This window comes from Hemiscyllium ocellatum, chromosome 33 (genome assembly GCF_020745735.1).
Source record: "Hemiscyllium ocellatum isolate sHemOce1 chromosome 33, sHemOce1.pat.X.cur, whole genome shotgun sequence".
In the NCBI taxonomy this organism is placed as follows: domain Eukaryota; kingdom Metazoa; phylum Chordata; class Chondrichthyes; order Orectolobiformes; family Hemiscylliidae; genus Hemiscyllium; species Hemiscyllium ocellatum.
In genome coordinates this window covers 21,920,093-21,944,200 of record NC_083433.1, presented here as the reverse complement: position 1 = coordinate 21,944,200, position 24,108 = coordinate 21,920,093, and the positions used below count along the sequence as shown (strand labels likewise).

Here is a 24,108-nt window from a genome sequence, read left to right as displayed (position 1 = left end):
TCCACACTGACCCTCAACGATCCAGCCCTCACCCTATCCCAATAACCCTGCATTTAGCATTGCTGCCCCACCTAGCCTGCACATCCCTGGACACTCTGGGGCAATTTAGCATAGCCAGTCCACTTAACCTGCAGATCTTTGGACTGTGGGAGGAAACTCATGCAGACGTGGAGAGAATATGTAAACTCCACCCTGACAGTCACCTGAGGGTGGAATCAAACCTGGGTCCCTGGTGCTGTTAACCACTGAGCCACTGTGTTGTCCAGCTGTCTCCAGTTATGTTCTTCTTTTAAGTGGATGAACGTGTGCCCTAAGCCCCCTCTCGCTGTTTGTATAAAGGAGTTCAGTAAACTGGCTTTCAGGCATATCTGCACAGCTCTGACAGCTGGCGAGGTATTAATACTGGGCAGAGAGCTGGCCGCAGGACTTTGGCCCATCTGACGGTTTGGGGACCAGGTGGGAGAGATTTAATTCAAGCTCCTCTCCTTGCCCTTCTCTGTTCTTGTTAGTGATAAGCTGCAACTAACCGGATTCATTACGTGGTTGAAAGCGAATGTCACCACCATCCAGACTGAGCATTTGGCCTTGTGTTTATGGACAGCTGCATCTCAGAGAAGTAAAGGCCCAGAGATGTCAGAGTTCAGGGAAGGAATTACATCTGATCTGCAGCCCCAGCAACTGAGACAGTTTTTCCAATCTGCTGTACTACCTTCCTCTACTTAATTTTGTGAAATATTCTTTTATAGATGTGGGTGTCACAGACTGCAACAGGCAGCACAGTGGTTAGCACCTGCTGCCACACCGCCAGGGATCCGGGTTTGAGTCCCATCTTGGGCGACTGTCTGTGTGGAGTTTGTACATTCTCCCTGTGTCTGCCTGGGTTTCCTCCCACAGTCCAAAGATGTGCACCTTAGCTGAATTAGCGATGCTAAATTGCCCATGGTGTTAGATGCATTAGGCAGGGGTAAATACAGGCTAGGGGAATGGGTCTGGGTGGATTACTCTTCGTAGGGTCGGTGTGGACTTGATGGGCCGAATGGCTTGTTTCCACACTGTAGGGAATCTAAGTCTAATCTAATCACCCTTGAGGTGGTGGTGGTGAGCTGCTTTCTTGAACTGCTGCTATCCATGTGCTGTAGGGACACCACAGTGCCATTGAGGAGGGTCAGGTACACTACAGGAAACCTGAAACAATGAGGTGTCAGCCTGGTGGTTGCTGCAACACAGGAGCAGCATGCAATAGGCAGGGTAATGGTGATCCCACAACCAATGCACAGTAAGTCAGGCTCTGTTAGTCCTGCCCTTCCTGTTGTGAATCGTTTGCCACCTTCAACAGGAAGAAACGGTTCCATAAATATGTGTCTTCAATCATGGGGCAGACCAGCCTTATTGATGCCTTCAGCCCAAAAATGCATGAAACCTTTTCTTGAGCACGAGAGGAGTAATTTTCTCTTTGTTGTCTGTCGTTGCGGTCCAGGCCATTGCTGCCATGTTTGCCTTCTGTGGTTTAATACCCTCAATTGGAAAGCCTCCTCCTTGCTGTAGGCTGCAGGATTTAGGAGCTGAGACATCTACCCCTGTGGCTTCTCTTCTCTAGAGAGAACGTTCTTTGGCAGAGGCTGCAATCCTACTCCATGTGACAGTGTCAGCAGTGAGACCTGCAGCACCCGTCTGCAGATCATCAGGCAGGGGCTGGAGGTATGGTGAAGGGAAATTAATCCCATCCCTTAATAACAGAATACAGTGCTGCTTCTTGAAAACTTGCCAGGATTCCTGAAGAAGGGCTCATGCCCGAAACAGCGATTCTCCTGCTCCTTGGATGCTGCCTGACCTGCTGCACTTTTCCAGCAACACATTTTCAGCTCTGATCTCCAGCATCTGCAGTCCTCACTTTCTCCCAGTCTATGTACAGTTCATAATGGACATGCAGTGTCTGAAATATGCCCACGTCGTGGGTGTATCCAACAGATGCTTGTACTAGTAACACATCTCTCTACACCAACACATACTGTCCAGGTCCCCTTCATCCTGCTCAGGGATTGAGCCCCTTCCATTCCAAATCACATCTTGCTGGGAGGAGGGGAGGAACCAAACTGCTTCCACTCTGTACATCCCAGCCCAACACATGCTATTGTGACGAGACACGGTGGGGGTTTTGGGAGGAAGCGAGGGTGTGGTACGGGCTATGTGTATTCACAAAGGTGTCCACATCCTGTCGGGCAATGGGTGTGGAACTGAAACCAGTCCATGAGATGCTGCAGGTGTCCTCCATGTGTACAGCCCTGGCACCAAACAAAGAGCCCCTTCACTGCGTGGTGGCACACTGCACATGTACTGGCACCACGCCGACACCTAGCAACAAAGAGCACAGCAAATAGAAAGGATATAAATAAATATCATCTGTGCACCTGGATTCGTTTACCTATACCACACTCCCAGACCTACCTTGTCTCTTTCTGTCTTGTCTCCCCTCCATGTACCCTCCCCCCCAACCATCTCTCCCTGTCTGTCCGCCACTCTGTCCCTTCCTCCATCGCCCACCCTCAGTCCGTCTCTCTGTCACCCACCGCCCCTCCCCATCTCTCTCTCTCTCCCTTCCTCAAGGACGATGGGCAGCTCCCAACACTGCCATGGATACCCGACGCAGCTGGCAAACCCCCTGGAGGGTTTACTCATGGCGGAGTTCACGTACCTCTCACACATCCAGCCTCGAGTGTTCATTGGCCGTTTGCAATTGTTGCAGTTGACGTGCAGGGTGGTCGAAGCCTGGTTCAGGCATGTGATGGATCTGCACGTGCTCAGTTTGATCACCTCGTTGGCTACATTCCAGAGTTGGAAGCGCTGGAGAAGGTCAATGTAGGAGGTGTACCAGTGTTCCTGGAGGGTTTCAAAACAACAACAGCTGGAAATCCTACCAATTTAAATAGAAAATTCCAACAAGCAAACTACCTCCTTAAAAACATACAAACCTGGAGACAGAAGCCGGCCAATCAGCCCCTCAAGCTTGCCAACTGTTTGATAAGTTCACAGCCAATCTCATTGTTGTCTCAAGTGCCTTTTTGTGTGTGTGGGTGTGAGCGTGAGAGAGTGTGGGCGTGCGAGAGTGTGGGCGTGAGAGAGTGTGTGGGCGTGTGTGTGACTGTGAGCGTGAGCATGTGTGAGTGTGTGAGTGAGTTTGTGTGCGAGTGTCCCGTAATCGTTGATTCCTTTGCACATCAAACATCTCTCTCAGCCTTGAATGTGTTCAATCATTTATTCTTTCATGGACATTTATTACCCATCCAGCAGTTAGGAGTCAACCATGTTGCTGTGGGGCTGGAGTCACGTGTTGGCCAGACCAGGTAAGGACGACAGATTTCCTCTCCTAAAGGGCATTAGTGAAGTAGATGGGCTTTTTACAACAATCGACAATAGATTCATGGTCATCATTAGAATCTTAATTTCAGATTTGTATTGAATTTAAATTCCACCATCTGCTGTGGTAGGATTCATATTTAAGAGTATATTTAAGACCAAGATGGAGAGGTTCTTGAGTATCAAGGGTTACACGGAGAACGGGGTTGAGAAACGTATCAGCCATGATTGAATGACGGGACAGACTTGATGGGCTGAATGGCCTAACTTCAGCTCCTGTGCTTTATGGTCTTGTGGTCCTCTCAACATTACCTGGGTCTTTGGATTAACCATTCAACAACAATACCGCTAGGCCATCACCTCCCCATAGGCTCCATCATGAAAGAGAATTCCAAACATTAACCACCTGCATCTCAATCCAAAATGGGAGAATCCGCTCTGCCGTCACTGCAGTGCAGGCTTGTACTTCTGATGCTTATATGGCTCTGGTCAGACCACATTTAGAGTACTGCGTGCAGTTTTGGGCCCCATATCTCAGGAAGGATGGACTGGCCCCTGGAGCGTGTTCAGAAGAGATTCACAAGAATGGTCCCCAGGAATAAAAAGCTTAACACGTGAGGAACTTTTGAGGACTCTGGGGCGATACTCAATGGAGTTTGGACGGATGAGGGGGGAATCTAATTGAAACACACAGAATACTGAATTGTTTTCATTGGTAGGAGATACGAGGACCCAAGAGCATCGCCTTAGAGTAAAGGGAAGACCTTTTAGAATGGAGATAAGGAGAAACATCATTAGCCAGAGTGGTGAGTCTATGGAATTCATTGCCACAGAAGGCTGTGGAGGCCAGGTCTAGAGTATATTAAAGATGGAGTTAGATAGGTTCTTGAGTATCAGGTGTTATAGGGAGAAAACAGGAGAATGGGATTGAGAAACTTCTCGGCCCTGATTGAATGGCGGAGCAGACTCAGTGGGCTGAATGGCCTAATTTCTGCTCCCATGTTTCCTGGTCTAAGTGGGAAGAGTGTACCTTGTTGTGGGGGTGATGGTCAGATGACGTGCCATCACTCATTCCAGTTTCAGAAAAACACCCTCCCAGGACCTGCCCTGTCACCCCGCCTCACAACCCTTTAAGTTTCAGTAATAAGACACAGGAGCTAATGTAGGCCATTCAGCCCATTAGCCTGCCCCTGCCATTCAATGAGATCATGGCTGACCTAATAATCCTCAACTCTACTTTCCTGCCTTTTCCCCATAGCCCTTGGCTCCCTCACGGATTAAAAATCTATCTCAGGCCTGTATATATTTACTGAGCCAGCACCAGCTTTTCCAGCACCACTCTAATCTATATTTACTGACCCATCCTAGCCAGGCGAGACACAGCGGAGTCAGCTTGTCCCTGATGACATTTGGCCGTACCTGTGTCTGCTCATCAATTTCCTTTTTGATCCTGTCTCCGAGTACAATGAGGACAGAGATTGCCATCTGCACGTCACCTTGCTCGGCGTAGAAGCACATCATGTCCCTCACGACGAGGTTGAAGTAATCGGCGGAAAACCCGTGCTCAAAGGGCAGCTGCGAGACGGAGACCAGAGAAATGCCCTCGGTTGGGGTCAGCGACACCAGGTCTGCTTCGTTGCCGCTGATGTGGGGCGAGTCCGTCTTGTCTTGGAAGTGGTCGAGGGAAGTCGGGTGATCGAGAATTTCGTGTCGCAGTGGGAAGCCTTCCTGTGGAAGGATGAACTCGGAGTCCTCTCCTGTAAACAGAGCAAAATGAGTCAATCTGGAAGGATGTTCTCCTGTCATAGAGGAAGCTGCCTCTGTATCTCCGAACAAAGACAATTAGAATAGAACGGAACCTACAGAAAGAGGCCATTCGGTCCATTGAGTCCACACCGACTGCCAAAGACCATCCCACCCAGACTCACCACCCCCCCCCCGTCCCCTGCACTTCCCACCTAGCCCACACATCCCTGGACACTATGGGCAATTTTCCATGGCCAATCCAACTAACCTACACATCTCTGGGAGGAAACTGGTGCATCCAGAAGAAACCCACACAGACACAGGGAGAACATGCAAAGTCGACACAGACAGCTGGGATTGAACGCACATGCCTGGTGCTGTGAGGTAGCAGTGTTAACCGCTGAGCCATCGTGCCATCCATGTACCTATCAAACTCCTCCAGAACCTGACAGAGCTCTGTTAGCCCGCTGGTCATTGCCTGGTTTACAGAGGACCCACTCTCCCCAGTCAGATTGGACTTTCCTGGTACTCAGCGAGCTCCTGTTCAGTGCAGGAGCCGACGCTCACTCACCTGGAGCGTTCTCGTGGTCGACTATGAAGAAGTCATCTTCATCACCTTCACCATCGCCGAACAGATAGTCTGCTGGTGCATCACTCCCCTCCGTCTCCTCGTTCTCTGAAAGGAGGGGAAATGCTGAGAGACATTGATCGACACAAAAAGCATCCTCATATAAAACCTCAGTACGAGAGCCCAGCGGGAGGAGGGACACAAAGGTGTGATCAGGCCATGCAAGATCTCAGGACTCAAGACCTTGAGCAGCAGTAGGCCATTCAGCCCCTTGAGCATGTCCCACCATCTGAATGGAGCATTGCTGCTCCGACTGTGACCTCAGCTCCTCTTCCCTGCTTGGCCACCCGTGACCCTTGACCTCCTTGTCAATGACAATATCTTTTTTGTTCACCTGTGAGATGTGGGTATTGCTGGCTGGGCCTAGTTGCCCCTTGAGAAGCTAGTCGTGAGCTGTCTTCTTGAACTGCTGCAGTCCATGTGCTGGAGGTAGACCCACAATGCTCTTGGGGAGGGAACTCTGTCTAAATCCAGCCTTGCGTACAGTCAGTCACAGAGCCAGTGGGGACAGAGAACCCCATAAGCTTCAGGAATCACACAAAGGATCGTAGAAACCTGATTCCTTATCCCCCAACCCCACAGAACCGAATTCTTCAAGACTTATTCTTAGAAGATTTCCAGCCAGTGAAAGGTTCCTAAGGTAAATGAAAGGGGCTAAGGGTTAATCAGTCACAATCTAATTGAGCAGTGGAGTGGGCCCAAGACTGTGAATGGTCTATGGGCATTCTTGTGAACTACTAAATGTGGCAGGGCAGTGGGGCACAATCAGAAGGGAGGTCCTGGGAGCAGTCCACATTAACGGTTCCTGCCCTCACAACAGTCACAAGCACAGAGGTCTCCTGCTGACCCCCGCCAAGGGGAGGTGATAGCCTGGTGCTATTATTGCTGAACTGTTAAGCCAGAGACCCAGCTAACGTTCTGGAGACCCGGATTCAAATCCCGCCACAGTAGATGGAATTAAAAGTCAAGTGATGACCATAAATCCATTGTCAATTGTTGGAAAAACCCGTCTGGTTCACTGATGTCCTTTAGGGAAGGAAACTGCCATCTTTACCTGGTCTGGGCCTACACGTGACTCCAGACCCACAGCCAACGTGGTTAACTCTTAAACTACCCTCTGGGTAATTAGGGATGGATAATACATGTTGGCCTGGCCCTCAATCTGTGAATGATTAAAAACATCCTGCTCCACGTTGAACACCACATGGAAGGAGCACTGACAGAGAGAGAGAGAGAGAGGCAAAAGTACACTCTATACCTGGACTGTGGGATTTTGTTGTCCATCATCAACAATGACTGGGCAGTATCACTTCTGACTGAGCTAAAGGACAGAGCTACTGGACTGGGTGCACGACCAATCCAACAGGAGGGAAAATCTACTTGGTTTCATCGTCATGAACCTGCCCACAGTAGTCTCTGACCACACTGACTGGAGTGACCATCACCTCGTCCTTGTGGAGACAAACTGTCACACTGAGGCCACCCTCCATCACACTGTGTGGCTCTGCCTTTGAGCTGAAAGGGATTGATTCAGCAACTCAAAACTGGGCATCCAGGGGTTCTCCGGACAGTCAGCAGCACAGAAGAAGAATCACAGAGATGTACAACATGGGAACAGACCCTTCGGTCCAACTCGTCCATGCAGACCAGATATCTTAAACTCATCCAGTCACATTTGCTAGCACCTGGCCCATTTCCCTGTAAATCCTTCCTATTCATATACCCATCCAGATGCCTTTTAAATGTTGTAATTGTATCAGCCTCCACCACTTCTTCTGGCAGCTCATTCCAAACATTCACCACTCACTGCACGAGAAAGCTGCCCATTTGGTCCCTTTAAATCTTTACCTTCTCGCCCTAAACCTCTAGTTTTGGACTCCTCCACCCTGGAAAAAGACCTTGATTATTCACCCTATCCACGCCCCTCCTGTTTTTATAAACCTCTATAAAAGGTCACCCCCTCAGCCTCTAACACTTCAGGGAAAATAGCCCAGCCTATTCAGCCTCTCCCTAGAGCTCAAATCCTTCCAGTCGCGGCAACATCCTTGTAAGTGTTTTTCTGAACCCATTCAAATTCAACACATCTTTCCTACAGCAGGGAGACCAGAATTGAACACAGTCTTCCAAAAGTAGCCTAACCGGTGTTCTGTCGGGCCACAACATGACATCCCAACTCCTATACTGAATGCACTGACCAATAAAGGGAAGTGTACCAAGTGTCCTCTTCACTATCCCATCTACCTGCGACTCCACTTTCAAGGAGCTATGAACCTGTGCCCCAAGGTTTGTTTGTTCAGTGACCCTCCACAGGACCTTACCATTAAGTGTACAAGTCCTGCCCGGATTTGCCTTTTTCCAAAAATGCAGCACCTCGCACTTATCCAAGTTATACTGCAACTTCCAATCCTCAGCCCATTGACCCATCCGATCCAGATCCAGTTGTACTCCGAGATGACCTTCTCCACTGTCCACTACACCTCCACTCTTGATGTCATCTTCAAATTTGCTAACTGTTCCTCCTAGATTCACATCCAAATCATTTATATAAATAAGAAAAAGCAGTGGGCCCAGCATCGATCTTTGTGGCACACCACTGGTCTCAGGCCTCCCGTCCAAAAAACAATCACCACCACCACCCTGTCTCTTACCGTCAAGCCTATTTTGTATCCAAATGGCTAGCTCTCCCTGGATTCCATTTGATCTAACGTTGCTAACCAGTGTACCATGTGGAATCTTGTCAAATACCTTAATGAAGTCCATATAGATCACGTCCCCCAATCTGTCCTCATCAATCTTATTTGTCACTTCTTCTAAAAACTCAACCAAGTTCATGAGACATGATTCCCCACACACAGAGCCATGCTGACTATCCCTAATCAGTCCTTGCCTTTCCAAACACTTGCAAACCCTGTCCCTCAGAATCCCATCCAACAACTTACCCATCACCAATGTCATGCTCACCAAACTATAGTTCCCTGGCTTTTCCTCACCACTTTTCTTAAACAGTAGCACCATATTAGCCACTCTCCAGTCTTCTGGCACCTTACCCATGGTGATTGATGATACAAATATCTCAGCAAGGGGCCCAGCAATCACTTCCCTAGCTTCCCCACAAAGCTTTGCAATATATCTGATCAGGTCCCAGGAATTTATCTACATTTATGCATTTTAAGACATTCTGCACCTCCTCCTCCACAATATAGACATGTTTCAAGGTATCACTATATATTTATCCAAGTTCTCTTGCTTCCCTATCCTTCTCCACTGTAAATACTGACACAAAATACTCGTTTAGTATCTCACCCATCTCCTGCGGTCTTGTTGAGGCCCTGTTCTCTCCCTCGTTACTCTTTTGTCCTTAACATACTTGTAGAATCCCTTTGGATTCTCCTTTTCCTTATCTGCTAAAGCTATCTCATGTCCCCTTTTTGCCCTCCTGATCTTCCTCATGAGTATATTTCTATTTCCTTTCTACTCTTCTAGGGATTCACTTGACATACCTGACATATGCTTCCGTCTTTTTCTTGACCAGAGCCTCAATTTATCTAGCCATCCAGCATTCCCTACATCTACCAGCCTTTCCTTTCACCGTAACAGGAACATAACTGTTTCTGGATTCTCATTATCTCATTTCTGAAGGTCTCCCATTTTCCAACTATCCCTTTACCTGAAAAATAGCCTCTCCCAACCAACTTTTGAAATATTTTGCCTAATACCGTCAAAATTGATCTTACTCAATTTAGATCTTCTACTTTTAGATCCGGTCTATTCTTTTCCATACTATTTTAAAACAGGAGAATACGATCACTGGCTCCCGATCACTGGCTCCAAAGTGCTCCCCCAGTGACACTTGCCCGACCTTATTTCCCAGTAATCCAGAGGCTCAGTTTAATACTCTGGGACCACAAATTAAAATCCTAAACAAGACGGTTGCTGGAATTTAAATTCAGTTCTTCAAAATCTGCAGGCCATCTTAAGGGATGGTGACCTTGAAACCGTTGTCAATGGTCAGGAAACCCAAACTGTTTCACCAAGTACCCTTTCGGGAAGATCTGCCATCCTTACCTGGTCAGATACACTCCAGACTCACAGTAATGTAGTTCACTCATACCCACCCCCTGAAAATATCTCATGGGCCACTCAGTTCAAGGGCACTTAGGGCTGGCCACCAAATGCCAGCCTAGTCGGTGAGCTCACAAAATGGCCGATCGTGAAGACTGAGATCGAGGGGGAATGTCTTCATCCAGACGATGGCAAAGCTTCAGAATTCCCCATCCCAGAAGGCAGTCTGACCTCGAGCATATCAGAGAATTTTTGAACGATGAGGGATATGGGAAAAGTGGGATTGAGATGGAAGACGAGCTGTGAATACTGGAGTAAACTCAAGGGGCCAGATAGATCACTCCTGCTCTCAAGTTGCAGTGAGTAAAAGATGATAAAAACAAGGGTACCTTCGTTTGTTTGTAGTGAGGTGACGGTCGAATCCAGGGGGAGACTGTCCTGTCGGTTCTCCATCCGACCTCGCTCCAGTTTGGTTTCACCTCCCAATGCAGCTGTACCGTCCTTTAATGTAAAGCTGCAGGGTCAGGGCATGGGGCAGACGGAGAGGAGAACACAAGAAGAGAATCCTTTACAAACAATAGCAACATCCTACCCAGTGTCTGGTGATAAAACACGGTGTATAAGGGGCAGTGGGAGAATCCTTACATCCAGTTTAAGGAGCAAAAGGCCTTTGTCAATTCGGGAATTACCATGTTCAAAATGTCCCAAACACTCCACTCAATGAATCCCTTGTTAAAAGAGACCTTACTTGGTTCTCCTATTCCATCCCTGCATCTCCCCATGGAGTCATAGACTCAGAAATATACAGCACGGAAACAGACCCTTCGGTCCAACCCGTCCATGCCGACCAGATATCCCAACCCAATCTAGTCCCACCTGCCAACACCCGGCCCATATCCCTCCAAACCCTTCCTATTCATATACCCATCCAAATGCCTCTTAAAATGTTGTAATTGTACCAGCCTCCACCACATCCTCTGGCAGCTCATTCCATACACGTACCACCCTCTGCGTGAAAAAGTTGCCCCTTTGGTCTCTTTTATATCTTTCTTTTCTCATCCTAAACCTATGCCCTCTAGTTCTGGACTCCCCACCCCAGGGAAAAGACCTTGTCTATTTACTCTATCCATGCCCCTCATGATTTTATAAACCTCTAAAAGGTCACCCCTCAGCCTCCGACACTCCAGGGAAAACAGCCCCAGCCTATTCAACCTCTCCGTATATCTCAAATCCTCCAACCCTGGCAATATCTTTGGTAAATCTTTTCTGAACCCTTTCAAGTTTCACAACACCTTTTTGATAGGAAGGAGACCAGAATTGCACACAATATTCCAACAGTGTCCCAACTCCTGTACTCAATACTCTGACTGATAAAGGAAAGCATACCAAATGCCTAGGGGCAGTGCACGTTCAGTCTGGACGAGTCGGCCGAGGGAGGAGGGTCAGGCTGAGAGATACAGACATTGGAGCTCTAATGGCTCCAATCTGAGCCAGCAGAAAGCCAGGTCCTAGTTAAACATTTCAACTGAAGAACACAGTACTGGCTGGCAATGTAGCACTCCCTCAACACCGCAGGGTCCAGATAATAGCATTGTACAAGAAACAACGCAGCTAGAGGCCATTCGACTGATTACATCTCTCCCTGCTCTTCTTTGCTGTCTAACTGTGTAAGGTAGTGAAGGGGTTAACACTTAGGCGTGCCCTAAGCACCACCCATTCTGATGATGTAATATGTTTGTGGGCAGACCAGCTTATAATGTCAATGGAGTGAGACTGGAAGATTAATCATGGAATCCCTGCAGTGTGGAAACAGGCCCTTCAGCCCAACAAGTCCACACTGAAATTAAAAGCTAAGATCATGGAGATCTCAGAATCAATTGTTGTTAAAAAGCCCCATCTGGTTCACTGATGTCCTTTAGGGAAGACGATCTGCCGTCCTTACCCTGGTCTGGTCTGTGTGTGACTCTAGACCCTTAACAAGCCACTCAGTTCAAGGGTAATTAGGGAGGGGCAAGAAATGCTGCTCTTGCCACATCCCATCAATTCACTTTTTAAAAAATATAAATGACAACCAGTTGAGAACATGTAATAAACAACATCATGTTAATGACAAGTTTCATCCAGCTACACCCAGAAGTGGCATTCTACACTTACACCAGACCCTGTTGTTTCCTTCACACAGTCACAGAGTCAAACAGCACGGAAACAGACCCTTCGGTCCAACCAGTCCATGCTGACCATAATCCCAAACTAATCTGGTCCCACTTGCCTGCTCCTGGTCCCTATCCCTCCAAACCTTTCCTATCCACGCCCTATCCAAATGTCTTTTAAACATTGTAACTGTACCCGCATCCATCACTTCCTCAGGAAGGTCATTCCACACACAAACCACCCTCTGTGTAAAATATTTGCCCCTCATGTCTTTTTTTAAATCTCTCTCCTCTCACCTTAAAAATGTGCCCCGAGTCTTGAAATCCCCCACCCTAGAGGAAAGACATTAACCCAAGCTATACCCCTCATGATTTTATAAACTTCTATAAGGTCACCTCTCAACTTCCTACACTTCGGTGAAAAAAGTCCCAGCCGATCCAGCTATTCTTTATAACTCAAAGAACATGGTAGTGTTAAACATTGCCCAGGGACACAGACTTGCTTTGACATTACCAGTCCCACAAAACTAGTCACTTCTGTTACTTCTCCAATTGCTATTGAACCTGCCCCTTCCTACAGGTGGTGCACTTCAGATTGCACTTAATTACCATCTATATCCTGGAGATATTATGGACAGTTAAAGATGGCAGCTCACCACCGCCTTCTCAAGGGGCAACTAGGGAGGGGCAATAAATGCTGGGCCCAGCCAGTAAGGCCCACATTCCACAAGGGTCTGTTTCTGTGCAGTTTGACTCTGTGACTGTATGAAGGAAACAACAGGGTTTGGTGTAAGAGAGGAATGCCACTTGCTGGTCTAACTGGATAAACTCATGTCATTAACACGGTATTATTCATTACATACTCTCAACTGGTTGTCGTTTATACTTTCTTTTTAAAATGAATAAATGACTGAATAAATAAAAAAATACTTATTGTACAGGAAGTATGATTGAAGTAATCCTTGCCTCAAGGAGAGATTGAAGAAACCAGGTCTGTATTCTCCAGGGTTGCAAAGAATGAAGTATGATCTTGTAAGCATTTTGTAAATTTCAACAAGGCATGATGGGGTAGCTATAGATAGGATGTTTCTCTAGGCTGGTGACTATAATTATGGGGCATAATCCTAGGATAAGGGGCTGGCCATTTAGGACTGTGATGAGGAATCTCTTCACACTTAGATCAGGGATTCTTTCAAATCTGTGCTACAGAGGAGTGTGGATGCACCATCATTAAGCACATTTGAGACAGAGGGGTTTCTGGAGACTAGTGATATTAGGGGATACAAAGATGGTGCAGGAAAGTGGCATCAAGGCAAATTTTCTTTTAGTTTTGCATGGGATGAGGGTGTCACTGGCAAAGGCTGGCCATTTATTACCCATTTCTAATTGCCCCTGAACTGAGTGGCTTGTTAGGCCATTGCAGAGTCAACCACATTGCTGTGGGTCTGGAGTCACATGTCAGCCAGGCCGGGTCTTCCTCCCTAAAAGACATTAGTGAACCCGATGGGTTTTTATAGCCATGATAGCCTCAAGGTCACCGAGACTCGATTTCAATTCTGGATTAACTGACGTGAGGCCAGCATCAAATTACAAATGTAAAGGCCTGAGATCATCCATGATCAAATTCAATGGGCTGAACGGCCTACTCAGGCTCCAATATTCCAACGTTCCTCATATCCCCATCCTGATCCAGATGAGAGGTTCCCGCCCCCCCATCAGCTCCTGTGCCGAGTAGAACACATCTGGGGCAGTCTGAACTCTGGGGTCCTCCTGACTCTGAACCTACAGAATAAGACCATGGTAGACAGTGACAGTAATCCCTAACCCTCCCTCAGGTGGCACCAGGACAGCCAAGGCTGCGCTTCCATAGAAACCCCTAGAAGAACCTGGGTGCTTTCCCTGTCCCGTTTACAGTGAAAATATCGGCTAATTAGATCCTGGCGAGTATTGGCTATTACACTTGGGCTTAACCCCACTCTGCTAAGAGAGAAGAGTCAGAGAGAGCAAAGTATTCTAATGAATTGAGCTTGCATTTACTTAGATTACTTACAGTGTGGAAACAGGCCCTTCGGCCCAACAAGTCCACACTGACCCGCTGAAGTGCAACCCACCTACACCCATTCCCCCTTCACCTAACACTACGGGCAATTTAGCATGGCCAATTCATCTAACCTGCCTATTTTTTGGACTGTGGGAGGAAACCGGAGCACCCGGAGGAAACTCACGCAGACACGGGGAGAACGTGCAAACTCCATACAGACAGTTGCCTGAGGCAGGAATTGAACCCGAGTCTCTGGCGCTGTGAGGCAGCAGTGCTAACCACCGTGCCACCGTGCCGGCCACCTTTTGGGACCTCCGGCCTGCCAAAAGCCCTGTACATCCAATGAAGCACTTCTTGAAGCATCGTTGATATTTCATTGGAAAAGCAGCTGTCAATTTGCTTGTAGGAAGCTCCCACAAGAGGGTTAAACACCTGACCATTTGCTTTAGTGATGTTGGTTGTGGGATAAATACTCGGCTGGAGACTGGGGAGAACACACTCTTTAAACTTTGCGAGGGATGTGAGGCAGACTCTTGCCGAAAGGATTATCCAACAGACTGATCCATATCTGGGGCTGGTTAACCGAGGAGTAGGAAATACCCACCACTCACGTCTATTCCCCAGTGAAAACAATACCATCAATGAGGCAGTTAGAGTGGAGGCCTGAACATGTCTGTGTCACTGCACCCGAAACGTTAAGTCTGCTTTCTCTCTCCAACATTGCTGCCAGACCTGCTGAGCTTTTCCAACAATTTGTCCGCATTTGAATAGCCCTCCGTTCAGATACTCAAGTCACCAACAAGAGCAACACCTTGTTATCACGAACCAACGGAATAATGGCAGGATTCAGTAAAAAGAAACAAAAGAAACTGCAGGTGCTGGACATCTGAAACGAGCACAGAGAAACTCAGCGGGTCTGGCAGTGCCTGTAGAGCGAGGAACAGAGCTAACTCTGCCTCAGTGCTAAAGAACAGCCACACCAGACTCAAAACGTTAACTCGGTTTCTCTCTCCACAGAATCTGCCATTTCCCCATATCCCTGTCCTGAAAGGTTGGCCCCATTTTTAAAACAGTGACCTGGGGTTCTAGACTGCGGAGGAATCATCATCTCCATCTTGTAAATCCAACTAGATTTCCTCTCATTGTCTAAACTCGAGCAAGTGTAACAACTAGGAGCAGGAGTAGGCCGTCAGGCCCTTCCAGCCCGCTCCACCGTTCAATAAGATCATGGCTGATCTTTTCACGGACTCAGCTCCACTTACCCGCGCTCTCATCGTCAACCTTGATTCCTTTACTGATCAAAAATCTATCTTTGCCTTAAAAACAACCAACGAGGTAGCTTCAACTGCTTCACTGGACAGGGAGTTCATCAGACTCACTAACCTTTGGGTAAAGGCTCCTCCCTCAGCTCTGTCCTAAATCTGTTCCCCCCAGTTCAAGTCGGCCTGAACTGTTCGATCGCTCTGTGTAAGATAAAACCCTCCTCTCTGGGATTAATCTAACGAACCTGTTCCAACCTGCCTTCATTGTTGAATGTCGTCTAAGGCAAAGGCCAGGTCAGAGGCCACAGTGCCCCCTTCCGACACACTGTACCTGCCGAGATGGGGAGGAGGGGCGACGGTTCAGCTTGGGGGTCACCGTACCTGCTGAGGGGGGCAAGGGGATGGGAGAGGGGCACACTGTACCTGCTGAGGGGGGTCGGGGGGTGAGGAGGTGGGGGTGACTGTACCTGCTGAGGGGGGTCAGGAGATGGGGGTGACTGTACCTGCTGAGGGGGATGAAGGGAATGAGGAGGTGGTGACTGTACCTGCTGAGGGGGATGAGGAGGTGGGGGTGACTGTAGCTGCTGAGGGGGGGGGTTGAGGAGGGGGGGGTGAGGAGGTGGGGGTGACTGTAGCTGCTGAGGGGGTGAGGAGGTGGGGATGACTGTACCTGTTGGGGGGGGGTGACTGTACCTGCTGAGGAGGGTGAGGAGGTGGGGGCGACTGTACCTGTTGAGGCGGGTGAGAGGGATGAGGTGGGGACGACTGTACCTGCTGAAGGGGGTGACTGTACCTGCTGAGGGGTGTGAGCGGGATGAGGAGTTGGGAGCGACTGTACCTGCTGAGGGGGGTGAGGGGGGGTCCTGTCTTTCCAGATCCTGGCACTATGTTGCCTGTCGCCCCCATTCCCGTGTAAATAATCTTCAGCATCCTCCAGATCTGCGCCACCTGGTGGCGGCTGAGTTGCCGGGCAACGGCGGCATTACGGTCGCACAGTTCAGGCAGGGGCCCTCCGCTCAGGCTGTACCGGGCCGCTGTCTCAGCGAACCAGTCCATGGAGGCGGCACCGGGCCGCGTCTCAAACAGGCTGAGGGCACTCGAGACGTTGGTGAACTGTTCAGCGGGGTCCGGACGCCGGGAGAAGAAGAACGGGTAGCGGCGGTCGGCAGCCAGGGCCTTGCGGTGGCTCTCGGCCGAGCACAGGCCCTCCTTGACAGCGAAAGCCACGTCCCCAAATAGGCCAAAGCACAGCCCCTCGGGTACGGCCTGGCCTGCCGGCCGCTGGGCGTCCTTGAAGAAATGGTGGTAGAGGGTGCTGTCCTTTGAGCCGGACAGGAGGAAGTGGGGGTCGTGGCTATGGCGCCAGGCAATGCCAGTGGTGACATCCCGGTGCTCCTCAAACATGGCGAAGGGGACGTAGGGTCTGCGGACATCCCACACGTAGATGTTGTGATCCACCATCATGGAGCAGGTGGCGATGTGGTACCTCCTGTCTGGCCGCCAAAGGACGTGTGCCACGGAGGCAATGGTCTGCACACAATACATCTCCCTGGCCTTGTAACCAGTCAGGTCCCAAACCTTCACCATCTTGTCCCGGCCTCCGGTCACCAGGCAACCCCTGCACAAGAAACAGAAAGAGATGAAGACTAGATTCAACCAATAAGGAGCAGGCTGGAAACCTCTAGCCGTACCCGCTCCCCCAACTCAATACGTTACCATTCATCGGTACAGAGAGCTCCCCACCACCCTCTGTGGTTACAGACGGGAAAGACAGAGGTAAAAACTCCTCATTTGCCTTCGATAGCAAAACATGAGGGTGATGAAACTGACTGCAGTGGGATGTAGAGAGACAAGGGGGGGGGAAGAATGGGGGGAGAGAAGAAGGGGTGGTGGAGATGAGGGGGGAGAAGAGAGGGGGAGAAGAGGGGGGAGAAGAGTGTGGGGAGAAGAGAGGATGGTGGAGATGGGTGGTGGAGATGAGGGAGGGAGAAGAGGGGAGAAGAGAAGGGGGGGAGGAGAGGGGGAGAAGGGGGTGGAGATGGGGGAGACGGGGTGAATAAAGAGGGGGAGAAGAGGGGAGAAGAGAGGGGGAAGGGGGTAGAGAAGAGGGGAGGAGGGGAAGAAGAGAGGGGGCAGAAGGGGGGGAGAAGGAGTGGGGAGAAGAGAGAGGGGGAGAAGATGATGGGGAGAAAGGGGGGAGAAGGTGATGGGGAGAAAGGGGGGAGAAGGCGTGGGGGAGAAGAGTCGGGGGGGGGGGGGTAGAGAGAGGCCATCTAGATGTGGTGGCCCCATTCTACAGAGCGAGCAGGGACAGAGGGGTCTTGGAGTTCACGGGCATCGATCTTTCAAAGGTGGTAGGATATACTGAGGAAGTCGTGAGAGACATGTATAGGATCCTGGGCACTGAGTACAAAAACAGCAAGGTTATAGTCAACCTTTATAAAGGTCTGGGTGGGCCCCAACGAGAGAATTACCTCCTGACCTGGTCACACTTTAGGACAGATGTAAGGGTCCCTGAGTGGGTAGATGTTATCAGGATGGTTCCAGAGATGAGGGATTGTAGCTGCAGGGTTAGGTTGGAGACCGTGCGATTGGTCTCCCTGGAACAGAGGAGACTGAGGGGAGATTCAATGGAGATGGAGGAGGTCAGGTCTCATTCAGGTAAATGAGGAAAAGCTGACTCCGATCACTGATGATGCATGGGTAGAGGTGGAGAGGAGAGACAGATTGAATGCTTTGGGAGAGTGATGCAGGGTTTGGATGGGTAGAGACGTGTTTTCTTGTAGAGAACACTAATGAGCTGGAACTCGGAGCTCAGGATAGGGTGGAAGTGGAGATGATGAACAATCCATTTAACAAGGAAATGGTGGGGTTTTGGAGGAAGACAATCACAGGCCAGGAAATGGAACTGAGTGAACTGCTGCTCAGGGAGATAGCATGGACTGAACGGGCTGAACAGCTTCTTTCACTGCAGTAGGTGACTCATATAAATATAACTAACCAAAGGAAACACATCGCTGTTCCTTCAGTTTTGGGTCAAAACTCTGGAGGTGAATTTTGACCCAAAACTGAAGGAACGGCGATGTACTTCCTCCACATGGAGTGCAGCGGCTCATCTGGAGGGCAACTAGGGAAGGACAGCAAATGACGGCCAACGCAATGAAGCCCATGTGCCCTGAATAAGTGAGTTCCTCCACAACGGAGCAGCACTTTGTGAGGTGGCACTGACCCAAACAGAAGGGAGGAGTCTCAGAGTACGCTGTCACATGTACCTGAATGTGTACTTTCACATGCCAGTGTACAAACACACCTTGCACCTTGTCCTCTCACCCAGACTCTGTCCTACCTGTCATCTGGGTGCCAATCACAAGAGAACACAGGCCCGTTGTGGGCTGTGAACATCCTCTCACACCGGTCAGGTCTCCGCATGTCCCACAGCTGGACGTTCCCATTCTCGAAGGTAGCAGCAAAGGTGAAGAAATCACGGGCGCTGAAGTGGACATTGCGCACGCTCTCCGACTGACCTGCAGGAGGCAGTTGCAGCACAGTAACATACAAAGGAGTCCCAGCCTAACAAACCAGACCAGAGTTATACTTTCCGCAAACAATAGGAAGGTGGGCGATGTTCCCGTGAAATGGGGTCACTGTTGTGACATAGAGAGCACAGAGGCCAATTTCTACACAGCAAGCTCCAATAAATAGCAAATTGACAGTCACCACGCTGTCCAGTTTCAGTGACAAATAAACATTGGCCAGAATTCCCTTGAGGAATGGGCTCCTGCCCCGAGACCTTTCCCATTGACCTGAGAGAGCAGGCAGTGTGAAAGACAGCACCTCCAATAGGGCTCTGTCAGTACTGCACTGAGGATTGGTACTCACTCGACAGAGCTGACAGTACAAGTCATTGCATGATCAGGATGATCATATTGAGCAGTGGTGGAGGCTCAAAGGGCCGAATGGCCTACTCCTGCACCTATTTTCTATGTTTTGACTGATTAAAAGAGCCTTTCTGATACGTTTAACCCCTGCCCTTCCTCGCCATTGCTTTTAAGAAGCAAATCAGAAGAAACAGGGAGAAATTTCCAAAGTTTGGAGAACAGTCAAAAAAAGTGGGAGAAGAGATTGAAGAAGAGGAAGCCGGAGATTACGTGGTCAGAGGGTGGGAACACTGCAGAAGATTAGAGATAGGAAAGGGACTCCGAAAGATTTGAACAAAAGAACAACAATTTTAAAACTCAATGCCGACCCTGAACAGGAACCAGTGTAGATTATTAAAAATCACACCACACCAGGTTATAATCCAGCAGGTTTAATTGGAAGTGCTTTTGTACACCCCAGTCCAACACCATCATCTCCAAATCAGTGTAGATTAGTGAGCACAATGAGTGAGGGTTAAACAGGACGTGGTACAACAGACAAAAAGTGAGCATCAGAGAAAGAGTCCCCAGACAGGGTGGCAGTGGAAGAGGTGGGTGTGGACCAGGGCAAATGCATGGGTGAGAGTCCCAGCAACTGATCAGGCCAGAGCACAGGGAAATGTCACATTGACTGTCACCCAGGAAGGTCAGGAGTCCAACTGCAGGAGGTCAGACAGGAATCCAAAATTGTTGTTGAGGAATCACTCATATTTGGAACCGAGCTGGGGGAGATCAGGGTAACATCCCTGGACTAGCAATCCCCGCTAATGTTCTGGGGACATAGGTTCAAATCCCGTCACCACAGATGGAGTTTAGACTCAAAGTGATCGATTAAATCCGGATTCGAGAGCGAGTCTCAGTGACACTGACCATTGTGTGGTTAGAAACTCTCCCTCTCACGTTCACCCATGTCCTTTAGGGAGGGAGACTCTGCTCGCTCTGGCCTACATGTGACTCCAGGCCCAACGTGACATGGGTAGGTTCATAACCGGCCTCTGAAATGGCCCGGAAAGCCACTCACAGCCAATTAGGGAGGGAGTGACACACACAGCCCATGGAAGGAAAGAGGAAGATGATTTTTATAAAAAGAATGAAGTTTGTGGTGGGCAGCTAAGCACATGGCCAATTGTAAATCTTATATTTCTGTAAACGTGGGACATTCTCAGGAACTGTTCAGCAGCACATCCATAACAAATAGGCTGGCACGGTGGCTCAGTGGTTAGCACTGCTGCCTCACAGCGCCAGGGGCCCAGGTTCAATTCCAGCCTCGGGCGACTGTCTGTGTGGAGTTTGCACATTCTTCCCGTGTCTACCTGGGTTTCCTCCGGGTCCTCCCACAGTCCAAGAAAAAATATGCAGGCCAGGTGAGTTGGCCGTGCTAAATTGCCCATAGAGTTAGGTGCATTAGTCAGGGTAAATATAAGGTAGGGGGTCTGGGTGGGTTACTCTTTAGAGGGTCGGTGTGGACTTGTTGGGCCGAATAGCCTGTTTCCATACTGTAGGGAATCTAATCTAAATAGGAGCGGAATTAGGCCACTCAGCCCATCAAATCTGCTCCACCATATGTTTCTCAAATCCATTCCCCTGTAACCCTTCATTTCCCCTTGGCTAACAGGAACTATCTGTCTCTGTCTTAAATACCCTCAATGACATGGCCTCCATAGCCCTCTGCAACAATGCACCCCACAGATTAACCACCTTCTGGCTGAAGGAATATTTCTCTTCTTTATTATTCATACAGGATGAAGGTGTCACTTGGCTAGGTCAGCAATCATTGCCCGTCACTAATTGCCCAGAAGGCAGTTGAGAGGCAACCATATCGCTGTGGGTCTGGAGTCCCATGTAGGTCAGACCAGGTGAGGACAGCAGATTTCCCTCCCTCGAAGACATTATTGAACCCACAGTCGACAATCGTTTCATGGTCATCAGTAAATTCTTAATTCAAGATTTTTCTTTTAATTTGCATAAGTACATGAATAAGAATTTTTTTCTTTTTTTTATTTTCCCCCCACACTAATAGCAGTAGTACATACTTTTCCCCAGCCCCCATGTCGTGTGTGTGCAGCTGTAGGACACAGTGAAGGGCGACAAGTGTGTAAATCTTTATTCAATTCCCACCACCAGGAAGTTAGGAAAACACCCGAGTGGCCAGTGACAAGCAGTGTCCTTCACATCAAAGGGCAATGCTGTGTGACCAAAACAGTGAAGGGGAGGGCAGGGACTAAATCAAAATAGAGTTGGAGGGGGAAATGATGCACTCCACTCCCTGCGGCGCCCACCTCTCCCTGAACAACTCCAGGGTGTTGGTGGACACCGTGTGCTCCTTCTCCAAGGACACCTGGGCCCTAATGTAACCGCGGAAGAGGGGCAGGCAGTCGGCCCTCACGACCCCCTCCACGGCCCGCTGCCTGGACTTGTTTATGGCCAGTTTGGCCAGGCCCAGGAGCAGACCCGCGAGGAGGTCTTCACACCTGCCCTCCCTCCTCTGTACCAGGTGCCCGAAGATCAGGAGCGTGGGACTGAAGTGCAACCAAAACAGAAGGAGGTTTTTAAGAAAATCAAAAAGGGAGTGCAAATGCCCACACCCAACATACACATGGTCCATGGACTCCACAGCACCACAGAACAAGCAGGTGGGCTGGGAGTCCGTGAACCACCGCAATCTGTGGGACTGCCGCGTGCAGCACCCTCCATCCCAGATCCCCGAGAGAAAGGGGGAGGACTCCCACGTAGAGAGGCCTTCACTGGGGATGGTCCCCACCGCCCGGTGGTAAATGGGCACGCCAGGGTGTGTCCGGGAGGTGGATGAGGGTGTACAGCAGCAGTCTGTACAGGGCCCTCTGTGATACACCCCTGAAAGGGACAGAACTAAAACTCCGGAGACAGCTCAGGTTGTGGAGCATAGGCTCCCACAGGAAGTACAGGACCCTGGGACCAACGTGAAATTCCGTCTGGGCAGGAGTGAGCGCAGACGGGATCCCACTGTACACCTGAGCATCCTCCAACTGGGACACTATGTCGGGTCCGAGCACCGCCATTTTAAGGTGCTGAACGGCAGTGGCCATGAACCAGACGTCTACCGCTGCCAGGCTCACTATATCCTGCAGCAGCGTTCAGCTCAGACCCCTGCCACCCAGCACGTCCCCCCCTCCGACAGCCACTCGAAACCACAGTAAGAAATCTTTGGAGAGATAGGGGCCAGGAGCAGGCAAGTGGGATTCGTTTAGTTTGGGATTATGGTCAGCATGGACTGGTTGGACCGAAGGGTCTGTTTCTGTGCTGGAGGATTATGACTCTTAATTGAATTCAAATCCCACCAACTGAGGGGTGACCTTATTGAGGTTTATAAAACCATGAGGGGCATGGATAGGGTAAGCAGACAAGGTCTTTCCCCCCCTGGGGTGGTGGAGTCCAGAACTAGAGGGCATAGGTTTAGGGTGAGAGGGGAAGGATATAAAAGGGACCTAAGGGGCAACTTTTTCACACAGAGGGTGATACATGTATGGAATGAGCTGCCAGAGGATGTGGTGGAGGCTGGTACAATTACAACATTTAAGAGGCATTTGGATGGGTATATGAATAGGAAGGGTTTGGAGGGATATGGGCCAAGTGCTGGCAAATTGGATTGATGAATTTAGGATATCTGGTTTGTATGGACGAGTTGGACTGAATGGTCTGTACATCTCTATCTGCCCTGGTGGGATTCAAATCCCTCCTCACCTCAGTTCTAAAGGGTCATCCCTTCACCCTGAGGCTGTGGACCCCCAGGTTCTAGTCTTTCCTCAGAGCGGAAACGCCTTCCCCATGCCCACTGTACCCAGAGGCCTCTGCGAATTTCAATCCAATTTCCCCTGCTCCCCTCCCCCACATTGAGCTTGGGGCCTACCTGAAAAGGTGCAGACGGACTCCTTCCTCCTCAGGTCAAAGCACTTCATGGAGCCGTCCTGGGATCCGCTCAGGAGGATGTGCAGCTCCACGGGGTGGAAGCACACTTTGTTGACTGTGCGCTTGTGCTCCATGAAGAGCTGGTCCTGCTTGTTGCGTGACTGCTTGCCCAGGTTCCAGGTCACCACCGCTCCGTTGGTAGCCGCCGTGGCCAGCAGGTTGTCCTCCGCCTGGTGCCAGGCCACATCGGCACAGCTGAGGTTAAGCGAAGGCTTGCGGCCTACCCGCAGGTTGGCCTTCTCGCACAGCTGCTCCTCCTCGATGGCGTAGACCTTGAAGATGTTGCGCCCGGCCACCGCCACCTGGGAGCCGTCACGACAGACGCTGATGGCGTTGGCGGGTGCGTCCAGGTTGCAGGACATGGTCCTGCCCCCAACGGCGCTTCCGCCCAAAGCTGTGGCCATTCTCGCCATGACGCGGGGTGGTGTGGGAGCGCGAACAAGTCACTCGGCCGTCCGTGGTGTCCTCCACCCACCGAACCTAACTGTCATGGCTGGCATTGCCGATCGTTGATGCGCATTGCCACGGTTACCGGGGCCTGCAGAATGATGGAAACAGGTGGGTCACAGTTGGATTGGAACAAGGCCTCCCCTTCCCCCACCTTCCCTCTCCAAACACATCCACCCAGAATTCCAGATTGGCAACCATCTTCCAAAACAACACACCTAGCTCGGCAGTACCTCTCTGTGCCCTTTCAGGTTAGAGGATATTGGTGGCTACATCCCAGCTCTGTCCATTTATTCTTTACTGGTTGTGGGCATCACTGGCAAGTCCAGCATTTATTGCCCATCCCTAATTGTGTTTGAGGATTTCATGGATTTCCGTGATTCTGACCCAACAACAACAAAGGTACAGTGATATATTTCCATGTCAGGATGGAGGAGATAGTGTATGGTTTGGAGAGGAACTTCCAGCTGGTGGTGTTCCCATGTATCTTATGCCTTTGTCCTTTGAGTTGGAAGTGGTTGTGGGTTTGGAAGGTGCTGTCCCAGGAGCCTTGGTG

The 24,108-nt window shown here is 49.9% G+C and overlaps 1 protein-coding gene across 3 annotated transcripts in view; it reads right to left on the bottom strand.

Annotated features, from left to right (window-relative positions):
* Positions 1 to 892: 892 nt before the first annotated feature.
* LOC132831283 (GATOR complex protein WDR24-like) overlaps positions 893 to 24,108 on the bottom strand; it is a 30,740-nt gene continuing 7,524 nt past the window's right edge. For all 3 annotated transcript variants that reach the window (XM_060849323.1, XM_060849320.1, XM_060849324.1), the window contains exons 2-9: positions 23,047 to 23,643; positions 18,590 to 18,767; positions 16,082 to 16,861; positions 10,180 to 10,304; positions 5,672 to 5,776; positions 4,774 to 5,111; positions 2,693 to 2,877; positions 893 to 2,352 (exon numbers count right to left, since the gene is read on the bottom strand). In XM_060849323.1, the coding sequence (XP_060705306.1) occupies positions 2,184 to 2,352; positions 2,693 to 2,877; positions 4,774 to 5,111; positions 5,672 to 5,776; positions 10,180 to 10,304; positions 16,082 to 16,861; positions 18,590 to 18,767; positions 23,047 to 23,518 (2,352 nt within the window). In that variant the 5' untranslated portion in view covers positions 23,519 to 23,643 and the 3' untranslated portion in view covers positions 893 to 2,183. The remainder of the gene's footprint in view (positions 2,353 to 2,692; positions 2,878 to 4,773; positions 5,112 to 5,671; positions 5,777 to 10,179; positions 10,305 to 16,081; positions 16,862 to 18,589; positions 18,768 to 23,046; positions 23,644 to 24,108) is intronic.